This window comes from Apus apus, chromosome 2 (genome assembly GCF_020740795.1).
Source record: "Apus apus isolate bApuApu2 chromosome 2, bApuApu2.pri.cur, whole genome shotgun sequence".
NCBI lineage: Eukaryota > Metazoa > Chordata > Aves > Apodiformes > Apodidae > Apus > Apus apus.
Window position 1 is genome coordinate 46,850,303 of NC_067283.1, and position 13,372 is coordinate 46,863,674.

A 13,372-nucleotide genomic window follows, 5' to 3' on the forward strand; every position below is an offset into this window, starting at 1 on the left:
GCAAACAAACAGCCTGTTCCCCCAAAATAGATGTGTAACTCAACTGGTTGTAATGCACAATTCTTTTGTTTGCTAGGACATATATATCACACAATTTGCTGGGCAGTTTTATGCCGTCTTGCTAATGAAGTCAACACAGCCTACAACTGCACATTATCTGTTTCTAGAAGGGTCACACTTCAAGACAAAATGAGGTAACATACTTTTGTAACTATTAATGAGCCCTGACTACTAGTGAGGTGAAGGCACTTTCCTTTGGATCTGCATAAATAGCTCAGATACTTCAGTTTTAACCTAGGCACTGGAGTCAGTTACAGAAGTCACACTTAAATTTGGCCAGATTAAAAAAAAAAAAAAAAGGTGAAAGCTGGCAGCGTCCCCTGATTTCAGGAGAATTTACTCTTATGTATCAAATCACATACGTAATTCTAGAAACAAGGCTGCAGCAACTCAAGTTTTAACATCTGGCTGGCACTATTTTGCTGCAGCACAATTTTTTTTTGCTTTTGATGACAGTGTGTGCTTAGGCAGCTTGAATGGTGGGATCACAGGAAGAATGTGGAGCTCCTGGAGTGAGTTCAGAGGAGGGCCACAAAGATAATCCAAGGGCTGGAGCACCTCTCCTATGAAGACAGGCAGAGGGAGTTGGGGTTGTTCAGCCTGGAGAAGAGAAGGCTCTGGGGAGACCTTATAGCGGCCTTCCAGTAACTGAAGGGGCTACAGGAAAGCTGGGGAGGAGCTTTTTGCAAGGGTTTGTAGGGATAGGATGAGGGGTAATGGTTTTAAACTGGAAGAGTATAGATTTAGGTTAGACATTAAGAAGAAATTATTTACTGCAAAGGTGGCGGAGCACTGGAATAGGTTGCCCAGGGAGGCTGTGGAAGCCCCATCCCTGCAGGTGTTCATGGATGGGTCTTTGAGCAACCTGGTCTAGTGGAAGGTGTCCATGTAGCGGGGTTGGAACAACATGATCTTCAAGTCCCTTCCAACACCAATAATTCTGTGATTCTGTAACAGCTTTTTTCAAATGACAGTTAGCTTTTTCCCTGTAACTTTTTACTTGACCTTCATAACAGACTCTGTAACAGACAGCCTGTACAGGTCAGAATTTCTCTAAGAACTATGCTTTCAGTGGCATACTTCTTATGGCTCAGCTTCTTTATGCAGACCAAGTGGGCACTCAGAAATCTCTGTACATTTTAACTGATGTTCAAATTAGAAATAATTAACTAAAACTGCTAATCTCAAAAGGGCCAGTCTTTCCCTGCATCAGGTCTGCTTTGCACTGGTGCAGACAAGGAAAAGGGTAACTTGACTTTCAGTTATTTTCAAGTTCCTTCAATTCCCAGGAGAGCATAAGCATGCTGGGAGTCCTGCTGGCTTGAAAGCAACACTTGCACCACTTTTCTGACTTCACCTCCTCCCGTTTGAAATGCTCCTGTGTGGGTCGTGTGTGCCATGCCGAAGATTTAATTAACTGCAAATCTTCCTGTATCCTTGGCTCAGCAGTGTGATTATGTAAGAGATTCAGTAAAAGGAAACACAACCAAGCACCAGGGTTCAGTTTGGCTTCTGGACTCTGGAGGAAAAGCCAGAATTATTGCCCTAGAATAAAATACTTTCTGTAACTGCAATGACCATATAACTTGGTTAGTCCTGTCCACACAGGAGTGCTTTGGACTGTTTCCTTTCAAACTCAGTGACATGAACTACCAAAAAAAAGCTCATACTGCTGTGTAATTTCATTATAGGGAATCTTTCAGATGAGTCACTTTCACAAACCACTTTTCAAGTGTATATTTAGGCTGTTTCAAGCCTCAAACTAGATCTTCAACCGATCATCTGAATCCTCCTTAACTCCTGTAAAAGGGTTAATAACACAAAACAGACATGTAGATAAATTGTTTTGCTAGAGGAATTTGCTAATTTTCTTTTATTTCATCCTGCCAGGATATATAGACAGCACAAAGAAACGTGCCACAAATTTACAGCCTAGACTATGATAAATTTTAACTGTGCTGTGGCTCACTTCACTTTGTTGTAAAGTAAGAAATACTGAACTTCCCATTCTTACAATAAACTAGGTCCAGTTCATGTCTGCTATATTCTCTGATATCTTTATGTTAAAGCTGTAACATATAGAGAACAGTAAGTTTTGTGGCTGTCACTTTTTTCACAGCATCAAGAATATTCCCTCAGGGCACATTTTTTTCCCATGTCTATGACAAGCACAAAACGATGAGAGACGCTGAAGAAGCCAGAAGAAGGAATATCCTATCCTACAGTTTAATCACTAGTATCTATTTTCTTTTGTTACTTAAAGAACCAAAGCACAGGAAGGAGAAGAAAAAAGTCAGGGAAAACTTAAGTCATCTGTTTAATGATAACCTGGGCTGAGATAATGAAAGTAACACGTTGCATCTTGTTATGTAAAATCCGTGGGTCTGGGAGCTTTTCTGGTGCTTTGCTTAAAGGGCAACTTCTCGCCTGCCCACTCACTATTTCACAAACATCACAGAAAAGGCTGCACCACAGCGATGGCAGTGTCTGCACTTGGCTCTCAAATAACCCCAGACCCACCAGCAGCTCAGACCTGGCAATGCAGAACTTGCTAGGGGCTGGGAAATCCACTAAGGAGTTGAGCAATGCTGCTCTCAGACCCGTCCTTCCACAGCGACGCTGCTACCAGCACTGTCTGAGCAATCTAAAGCTAGCTCAGATGTGTCTACACCAAAGGGCAGACAGATCTTTCAGAAGGACTACAAGATACACAACAGCTTGAAGGATTTAAAAAGGAGAAGATGGGCATGAAGGGCCCGATGGACAAAAAGCACTGACAAACAAGGAAGCACAGAAAACAAAGTAGACACGGTCCCATGTCATATAGCAGCCTCAGATCTCAAACAAGCTTATCAAAACAAGCTTATCTAAACCAAACTGATTCTTTTAAATTGTGTGCTGAAACTTTTGGGTCAGGTCAGGGGGGAAGTGTTCTCCACAGTTTCTGCCAGGCCTCTGAGGAGAGCAGGAAATTGGAATTATGCAGGAACTGTGGCTAATTCCCAGGAAAATCCTTCCAAATGCAGCAAGGCAAAAAGCTTTTGGTGCCTACAAAGCTTGGCTTGAGGCCATCCTCATCCTTTTTCTACACTTTATGTGAATTTTTTATAAAATCTGTCTTGGACTGCTCTGCTAGAAGGACCACCTCTTCTCGCTGTGCAAGGTCACTGAAGGCTCAATAAAAGTAAAGTAATGACAAGCTAAAAGAGCTTGACTGTACCCCTGAACTCAGATCCAAAGGAAGGATGAAATGATGCTACTAGAAGAAGCTGTTGAACTAACACTCCTCAGTACTGCTTTTGCAGTTTTCTGTGGTTCTTGCATCTGAAGAGATGTAAATGATCAAGAAGTGACAGTGTTCTAATAATGATGCTCCAATGAAGAAGAATAAATACAAGTAGAGGATTAGGTTATTTCTTCTTCTAAAGATAATTTTAGGTAGGGATGAAAGGACGGATAGTAGAATTGTGCTTCACTCAGACAAGTATGGGTGGAAAGTGTAAATATTCATCCCTGATAGCAGTAGAAATCACTGGTAACACCAATCATGATATGAAAAGGAATTGTCAATAGTAGGAATAAATAATACTACTCATAATAGTAGGAATGGTGAAGAAATAGGACAGAAGCATATCCTGGCATGGGAACAAGTAAGTCTACATTGGCGTAAACATGACCATTTTTTTCAGAGCACAAAAGCAAATGTTTGTCCACAAGTTTAACTCCAATTACTGGCCTGGCTGGTGACTCTGTCTGAAAAGCAAATGACTCAAGACCTCCCTCTGTTGCTTTAGCAATTAAGAGCAAACTAAAAAGTTAGTTCTTTCGTGTGAGGTTACACAGCAATAGCTCTAACCTTGGTTGGCACACTTGTATCAACTTCAATTCAGCTGGCACCACTAACTCAACAGCCCTTAGGCTACAGCACGGGCCACAACCTACGTACATGCCTGCCTGTGCTGCTGTCTTTGTTGCCACACTTACCTGTGGCAGGCAGCAGAAGGATGCATTGCAGTGCTGCATTTATGCCTCTCTTTGTCACAGAGGTAACAGTCCATCTCTAGAACCACAGGGGATATTTTTCCATTGTGGACATTTGCATAGGAAGCAAATCACTGAACATAAGGGAAGGGAGTTGACAAGCCTACCCAGCGGCTGGGGCTCCACATAGTTTCCCTGTGAATGGATGCAGGGAAGTCCTAGAGGTAAGGCCAGCTGCCTTGATGGGCTCTTGGATCACTTTGCATTGGAACAAGGGATATTTACCAAGCACTTGGAGAAATGATGGCCCTGAGTTTTACCAGTTGCCTACTAACTTGGACAGCAACAAGATCGCAGGGCAGAAGAACCAATTCAGTTTATTTTCCAAAAGTATCCAAGTAACACAGCAGCCTAAGTAAGATTTTCAAAAGGAGGCAGGAATATAGGAGCTTTGGTTCTGATTTATAAAGACATGAGAGGTCAAGACAACCTTCCCTCCCAGCTAAAGCTACCAGCCACCTTTTCTAACCAGAAATTCTGGTTCCTCAGCCAAAAAACTTGTCAGCCAGGTGCTATTTTAGGTGTATTTATTTGTGATGAATTACAAGGCTGCCCTGTACTTTTGCAGTCAGACACAAAGGTACCGCAACTGTTAGTTTCTGCAATAAATTAGTACATCAGCAGATGGCATTGCAACCAAACAGGTCATTTGCTATTTTAGCTGCACACTCTCCTCCCTTGGAGGTATGTGCTGCATAGTGGATCCTTGTGCAGTACAACACAGCTTGCAAGAATCGAGTTGCAGTCTTGACAGGCATTTCCAAACAATTTAGTTATATATATTCCCCACCAAATCCTGCCTACTGGAATTTACTGTGAGACGTTTGTTTTAAAAAGAAATTCCAGACATTATTGTTCTCTTTGGTTTTTTACCCCTCTTTAGGGGATTTCTGCTGCATAGCTACAATGTCTGCATGGAGTAAACTTAGCCTTCATCTTGCACTGGGCCAGTGCTAAAAAGGAGTAATTTTTGCATGTACAGTCCTGTTTCACTGCTGGCCTTCGGGGGGGAAAAAAAAAAAAAAGTCCTTTCTGAAAATTAAAGAGGGAAGGAGCGAATAAAAAGTAACCACATAAAATGTTTCCTATTACTTAACAAATAGAAACATTCCATCTTCTGACTGTCTATGGCAATTTACAAGTCTGTGCCTCTGAATAAATAAAAGCAAAATAAGTAACCTAAATAAAAATCAACCTTTTATAAAAAGCACTTGTGAATATTGAATTGATAATCTATAGATGACTTGCCTTGAATAACTGGTTTATATGTATGCATATTCTTTAGACAAATAATACACAGATTTTGCACTACAGTTGAAAGATTGTCATAAAGGGTAATTCCCCTTCAAAAGAGAAGCAAAAGCGGTCTCTCAAAATAGACCCCCTAACAACTGACTGAACTCTACAAAAGATTGCAAGTCTTCCTCCTCACTTCTCTCCTGTTGCACCCTACTTAGTCAGTCTGCTTTAACTAGTAAAACTGTAAATTATTCTGCAATTATTTTGAATAGATAAAGGACTCTCCCAGTGTCAGGAGGGACTGAGACTGCCAGGTGTCACAAGGGTGAAGAAGGTCACCAAGGCAGGAGCCCTTGCAGGCACTGGGACCTCACTCAGCACTGAGGGCTGAGGGCAGGGAAGGCACTTCTGGATATGAACAGCAGAGTCCTCTGCTGTGCAAGCATCGGTTAATTTGGGCTTTGAAGACTACCTTGTTTATTCAGGTAAGCAGCCTAGAATTGACAGCTTAAACACATTAAGACTTAAATGCAACCTCTTCTGTCACACGAAAATTCTACAGCTGTGCTTGCTAGCAGTGCAGCAAAAACCCGTGCCTGGTGCTCATCTGTGCTCTATGGATACAATCAGTACACAGAGATAACCAGCAGGTCCCACCCACCCAAGCAAATACAGTAGCAAGCCCTAAGCATCAACAGCTAATGCATCCTTTGGTAAGGAAACTCCCACACCGAGAAGAAGGACGCAGTAGGAGCTGGCAAATGGTGCCACTCTGCCACAGCCTATTTATCCCTGAAAGAGGTTTTCATCTCTGCTCAAATGTATGTAGTCCAGACATTTAGCAGTGGGAGCGAAATACCAAGGGTTTCAAGCATCTGTTCCTTAGTTAATCTGGTATATGGCAAAATATCTGTGAACAACCCTATGGCTTCTGAAAAAGGGCAAGAACAGGCAGATGAATGGGAGATTTTCACACTTGATTGAAAAAAACCAAAGCACCCTCCCCTCCTTAATTTTCTGACCTAAACGCTGGTTAGGATATCCCAGCCAACAGGGCAAATCCTTGAATAGCAGGCTGGGAGAAAGCTGGCTGCTCCCTCTCCTGGAAAAGCCTAACAGAATCAGTCCTTCCAGCATCTCCTCAAACTGGCTTGTTGTGCACTAGTGACAGACATAGCCTGGTTGCTCTTTAGGGGAGTTTAACACCCTTCTACTGGCCTCTAAGGCAGCCCATCCCCTTAAAAGCATCGTTCCTTTAGAAGGAGTACAATTAAAACACTCAGTTAATCGGGAATGGGTTTGTCAGCAGTATCAATTGCACAGTTATGTAATAATATGTAGAGCCACATTTGGGTGTGCATTTCTTTGTATTCAGCTTGGATTAGTTGACCTTGAGGATTCAGAGATGGAATGCAAGGGTGGAGAGGCAGGAGGTTATTCCCTAACAAGCTGCTGAGGATGCAAGTAGCTTTACACACCACCACACAGAAGGATAATCCACAGTGTTTTAGGGACTTTCCCCTTCCCCAAATAGTAAGCAGGCCCCGCATGTAAAAATGCTATTCCTTTGGTGGCAAGGGATTTGCAAGCTAGTAATAAGGGATATTTAAATATTGGTTCCAGAAGATGAACATAAACATAATTTTATTGTACTTATGAGGCTAACAATTTAGGAAAGTGCTAGGAGCGTAAAATAGCACTGTTCAATCAATGTAATGGATTTATGTGAACAAGCCTATAAAAATTTGTGGTAAATCTTTTTTTACAGGCTTTGACAAGAATAGAGGGCAGATGTACCAATGGAACTGTAATCTAAATAGGTACCCTTGTTCATTTAGCTGTTACTATTTCTCATATGTGCCTCCATGACCCATTCTTTTTCCCTCCTTCGGAACTTGGAATATTCTATTACATCTGTCTAAAAAAATCAAACAGTGCAGACACTCTGCAGCTGCGTAACACCTTTCATTTGAAGATACTGAGAGCTCAGTTACTGTCCTGTGATGACAGTATTACTATATTATTTACAGATGAGCAAGCTGAGCAATCCCAAAGGCCAGATCCCTGTTCTGGAAAAGGGCAATATGATTCTAAGTTGCTACTACTGTACTCCACTGGGAGAGTGCTTGAGTACAACGGGGTAGTGGAAAGAGGCAAGCTGGCATTTTCATCTCAAGCTAATTGCAGCCTCACACATAAACTCAATTTAGTTTTTCCCAAGAGAATACTCTTTCCTGAACAGGATTGCTTGGCTTCCATTAATTTGTAGGTTGCTCAGTGTCCCATGCAATCTTTCCTGTCCCATTCTGACCCTCATCTCCAAAGTTGTGCTCAGCAGTGCAGTCACCCATCAGAGAGAATCTCCTACTCAGACACCCACTTGACAGAGGAAGCCTTAAGCATTCTGTGTTTATTTGCTTCTCACTGTGACAATATACACCCTGATTTAATGTAAAAATAAAGTAAGTTTTTTCAGGCAGCCCAGCTCTGAGCATCACAGGTTTTAAGTTGGTCCTCAAAAGCTTTGTGATACCCTGCAGTGTATTAGGATAACGTCTTAAAAACAAAATAAAGCTGAAAGAACAACATATGATCTAATTTTTTTTGAAAATAACATTATAGAATGACTACCCTGCTCTGTCCTCTCTTCTACTCTCTTTCATATCTTAAAAACTATCTTGGTTTGCTGGCAGGAAGTGTAATTCAGCTGAATTTAGACCTGCACGGGCTTGATCATATATCTAGCAACCAAAACTGTCTTCAGGGATGTTTGTCACATGCATGAAACCAAGAATCAGCAATCCTCTGCTAGATCTACATGTCAAACAAATTAAAACTATACAAACAACTTTAAAAGGACAATGCTGTCATGTTTAGCCTTGCACTGATTTTTTAGCCACCTGAAGCCTTAAAATTGGTACTAATTGCTGAGTCAGAACTGCAAAAGCAGTTGTATCCAATCCATCTGCTGCAGGGGAGAGAGAGAAGTTGGCCAGATTACTATGGGCAGGGCTGTCTTGATGTGACATCCAGATCACTTTTGTAGCAATACTACGATGTTACACCTGCAAAGTCAGCAGATGCCAGTAAGATTTGTAAACTGGAAAGTACTTAGAGGAAGTTGGATCTTCTCATAATAAATATTAATTTTAAAAAAGACCCATTATTTTCTGAAGTACCAAGTGCCTTCCATCTCAAAGTGTACTGTTCTTTTCCATTCTGTGCAGAGAAGATGGTGCTACAGTTGGCTGCTTCTGGAAGGAAACAATATAGTAAGTAACCCATTGGGATACAGGTGAAGGGTTTCTGGATAATGCATGCCTGCCTCATTGGAAGTAGGTTCCAGCAACACACTCTGTGCAACCTTCTGATCCCAGCTCAGGCGCAAAAACTAAAAGATCCAGCTTCCCTATGATGTGACACATTTATTAAATAGACATAAATATGATGTTTCTGATACACAGTTGTTGACAGGAAAGAACTGATGTCTGCAGGTATCAACTTCCCAGCGTTACGCCTCCCTCATCTGAAGCAGCTCTCCCACCATGACTGATAAACAGGATTCCTCCTCAAAAAAGGTTTTCTGCACATATTTGTTTGGTTCAAACCTAAAAAAGTATAGAGCACCTGGAAAACCTTCAGGGATTTCACAGACAGTGTTGGACCTCAGGCTTGTGGAATCTTCCTCCTCTTTAAAACACATCAAAAGAAAAGAAAAAAATAAACAACTACCAGTACACTGTGGACCTTATAATTAGCTTAAGCAGTAAAGTTCTGCTTCCCCTGAGGTGCATCATAATGTGTATTTAATGAAATCCTCCTTTTCCCTATATCCCTAGCTGTTTTATATATTATAAATTATGTATGAGCTTCTGTTTATATATGCCATCTTTTAGCTCCAAAATAAAGACCACTAATACAGCACTTGGAACACACCAGGATGCCTGCACTCCATCAATGTTTAAATGGGATACAACATGCCAACTGGTCATTTGCTCTCGTTGGCAGTGACGTATGGGAGGGAAATGCCCTGAGAGAGGAGAGAAGCATCCACCCATTGCTGTGAGCTCCTCCCACCCCTACATTGTACAGCCTTCACTTACTGGCACTGAAAAACAGATGGTGCCATCCATCTCGTTTTATGAGATGGGGAGATAAAATATTCAGCCTTGTATCACTATTTTTAGCATGAGCAAGGGATCTCAAAGAAATCAAGAGGGAAACGACAGTATCTATAGCTACTACCACCCTACAGTACTGCAGTTAAACAATCAATGATATATTCAGGGAGATATCATGTGTGTATGTTCCTTAATATGAAGATCAATAGATTTTACTCCAATCCAGCAGGTCTCAAGCAGTTTATCTCTTGGCTCTGTGCTTGAGCTCACACAGCTCGAGTTCTCTACATAAAGCATTTACTTCATACTTTAAAGAGGCATGAGCAGGGAAGTAGTGCATGGCTTCCAGAGCCCAATGGAATTTTCTGGTTGATTTGGATGAGCCACACACAAATAGCTGCAATTAAAAGAAAAATTGCTTGGCAGGTATAACCACACAGTTATATCTGGGATTGTTGATTGAATGGTACTAGCTTTATTGTGCTAGCAAAAACATATGTATTATCCTCTACACAGAAGACAAATAAAGATATTTGCTCTAAGATGAATTTCCAGTTTTAAATTATGAGATCCTAACTGCCTTAAGATTTGCTATCCTTACTTCCCTTTCCTCTGCCTGTCTGTCTTTCTGTAAACTACATTTTTTCCTTGTTTTGATTTAACCTATCCTGCTTCTGCTTGCTTCAAGTACTAACTTGTTTGCTGGGCAAGAAAGGAAGTCTTAAACAGACACAGCTTTACTACAATACTCCTTTTTGGGAAACAGGTTCATGCATATAATCCTAACCTATTAATAGTAAACTTGGGTAGCTTTGATAGAAAAAAAGGCACTTTTTTTTTTTTTTTTTTTCCCCCTTCCTTTGGGGTTGTTGTGATCACAAATACTGTCTACAAGTACCTTGGTTACACTAGGAACATCTGCCCTAATAAACCTGTTGCAAGAGCCCGCTTGATACCTGTGGCTTGTCCTAGTAAGAAAGGGGTTTTTTTATTTCAGGCTGAGCTCTACTCAAACTACACCAACACACACAGCTCAGTGGTAAGATGTGTCTAGAAATCCAGACTTTGGGTTTTTTCAGTCAACAGAAAACTTCACTTATGACTTTGGAGCCCATGAAGATTTGATGCTACAAGCTTAGACCTAAGAATTCGAAAATCCACCTGGGAGGGAGTGAGGAGCTTTGCCTGGAGAGGGGATGTAGTCATAGGTCCTCTCTGCTAACTTCTGTAGAAGCTAGGTTTTGTTTTGGAAAGAAAAACAATATTGTAATTCTATGTCAGAAAAGGTAACTTTCTCCAATTATATGCAGAGGAGAAACTAATGAAGTTTACTCCTCCAAATCTGCTGACAGATGCATGCTCACCATTGGTAGCTGAATGAAAGCAAAGTTGAACAAAAAGTAACCTCAGGAAAAGGAATTTGGGTTGTTCCACTGCTGCTGCTGAGAATCAAGCAGACTGTAACTGCTCTACTTTACTCTGCACAAATTGCTTCAGTATGCTTTCTAGTAGTCCCTTTGTTGGAGCTTCTGTGACTTTATTTCTGCTAGCCCAACAGGCTAACATATTAGCTATGGGAGCAACTGGAGCTATGCTACCTTTCCAAGGGATCGTATACTAAGAAAATTCTCCTCTATTTAAAGCAAAACAAAAATGAACGTGCACTTCAAAGGGCAAAAGAAAACCACAAAACAACCCTAGCAAATCTAAAGGCAGAAAGTAAATTTATGGGAGGGATGAGAGAATCCAGACAAGATGGCCAAATTAATTCATGTTCCTTAACACAGTGGGAAGACAACTGGACCAAAAGGTGGACCAAAATCATAGAATTGTAGAATGGTTTGGGCTAGAATGGACCTTGAAGATCATCTAGTTCCAGCACTCCTGCATGGGCAGGGACACCTCCTGCTAGACCAGGTTGCTCAGAGGCCCATCCAACCTGGTCTTGAACACCTCCAGGGACGGGGCATCCACAACCTCCCTGGGCAACCTGTTCCAGTGTTTCACCACCCTTGCAGTAAAGAATTTCTTCCTAATGTCTAACCTAAATCAATACTCTTCCGTTTTAAAACCATTACCCTTTGTCCTATCACTAAACGCCCTTATAAATAGTCCCTCCCCAGCTTTTCTGTAGCCCCTTCAGGTACTGGAAGGCCACTATAAGGTCTCCCCAGAGCCTTCTCTTCTCCAGGCTGAACAGCCCCAACTCTCTCAGCCTCTCTTCATCAGAGAGGTGCTCCAGCCCTCAGATCATCTTTGTGGCCCTTCTCTGGACTTGTTCAGGTCAGCTGAAAGACCCTGTAAAGAGGTAGAAAGTCCCTTTTAAGCACTGTATACACTTGGATCTCTCGTATTGCCTGATGGCTGCTGAAGTTTTGAAGCTGCATGTTGTAGCTTTTCTCACCTTAGTGTGACATTTCTACTATTTCTCAAACTAAGGAGTCTCCCTCTGGGAAAATTTTGGGACCCAAACTTGTTGCTTCAGAACAGAATTTCAAAATGTGTTGAGTTCTAGCTGAACTCTCCAAATGCAGAACAACCGGCTTCTGGTGTAATAACTGAGGATTTAACTGCATGTTCCCCTAGGTCCTGTTCTTAAACACTGGAAAGAAAACTCAGTTGAGTTAGACACAAAATTAACTCTCCCCCTCCTGGCTCTTATGTTCCACAGGCAAGTTGGCTAGGAGCTCCAGACTAAAGTGCTTAACCCTGACTTGTGATAACTTAACACCAGCAGCTTAAAGGCATTATGCCTTCAAGTTGGAAATAGCTGGGGGACAAGCTATTCTGGCATAAATCTATTCTCATTGGCAGTGTAAGCTAGCAGACTGAGCTGGGAACTAAGGTAAAGTACACATTCAATTCTGGTGGTTCTGCTCAGTGGGGGACACTGCAGGTGTATGACACTGGAACTCATCTGTCACTGTCCTCCCTCTTGGACTGTGAAACAGCCTGTCCAAGCCTACAGCTTATTTTTCTTCTTCAACCTTGCTGCTCTTCTTAAAATGTTACTATTGCAGCTTGTCAGATTTTCTTCAGCTTTATAGCAAGACCTGAAGGTATTGTGCTGAGAAATAACTGAAGGAAGGAGGAAATACTCTTTAGTGTAAAACATAAATGCTGCTCAACAGCTGGGTTTACGTTTCTGTTGTCAGTGGTAGCTGTTTTTCCTTAAGATGGCAATGGAAAAAAAAGATTAACATAATAATTGTTTTAAGGAATAAACACTGAGGCATTGTGTTCTACTAGCATTCAAATCAAACAGTGAGATTGCTCAGATCACAAATTTAGTCTCCCCAGACACACTGACCAATATAGCACACTGTCTGTGATGTACTTCCATGGCCCATGGTGTGCAAGGAGAGCGTTCCACTGAGAGACACTTTGTCCACACACAGCTCTGATGCTTCTTATTGGAAAGTCTCTACATACCGCTCCAGGCAGTAAGTACACTTATCCATTATTTCAATCTCCCAGTTTTGTGCAGCAGAAAACATCAATAGTTGTGCCAAGTCACTCACCCATAATGTGTAGGACCCACTGCGGCTCCCAGGAAAAGTCAGCATACTCTGATCTGAGACAGCAACAGATGCCAGGCCACTGCTCCTGGATGGTAGCCATTCAAAGTCACTCTCAGCCTGCTCAGTTTTGCTCTTCTGCTTCTTTATAATCTGCAAGGTAAGGGGATGGTGGGGTGGGAGGGGAGGAAAAAAAACCTGCTTGGAAAATACTGTCTGACCCACATGGAAAAAACCCTTCATTCACTCTGTCTCAAGGCAAACTCTCCAGGAAGGACACTTGAGTTTCCCTTTGCTTTTGCTCCAGTTCATGTGAGAATGATTCCAACACCCTGCATGTATTTCTTCTCCTCTGAAGTCTTACTGCTTGTAATTGCATAAACATTGAAACAA

The 13,372-nt window shown here is 41.7% G+C and overlaps 1 protein-coding gene across 6 annotated transcripts in view; it reads right to left on the reverse strand.

The window, feature by feature from the left end:
* MYRIP (myosin VIIA and Rab interacting protein) overlaps positions 1–13,372 on the reverse strand; it is a 233,052-nt gene that overhangs the window by 40,013 nt on the left and 179,667 nt on the right. For all 6 annotated transcript variants that reach the window (XM_051612083.1, XM_051612082.1, XM_051612085.1 and 3 more), the window contains one exon: positions 12,983–13,132. In XM_051612083.1, the coding sequence (XP_051468043.1) occupies positions 12,983–13,132 (150 nt within the window). The remainder of the gene's footprint in view (positions 1–12,982; positions 13,133–13,372) is intronic.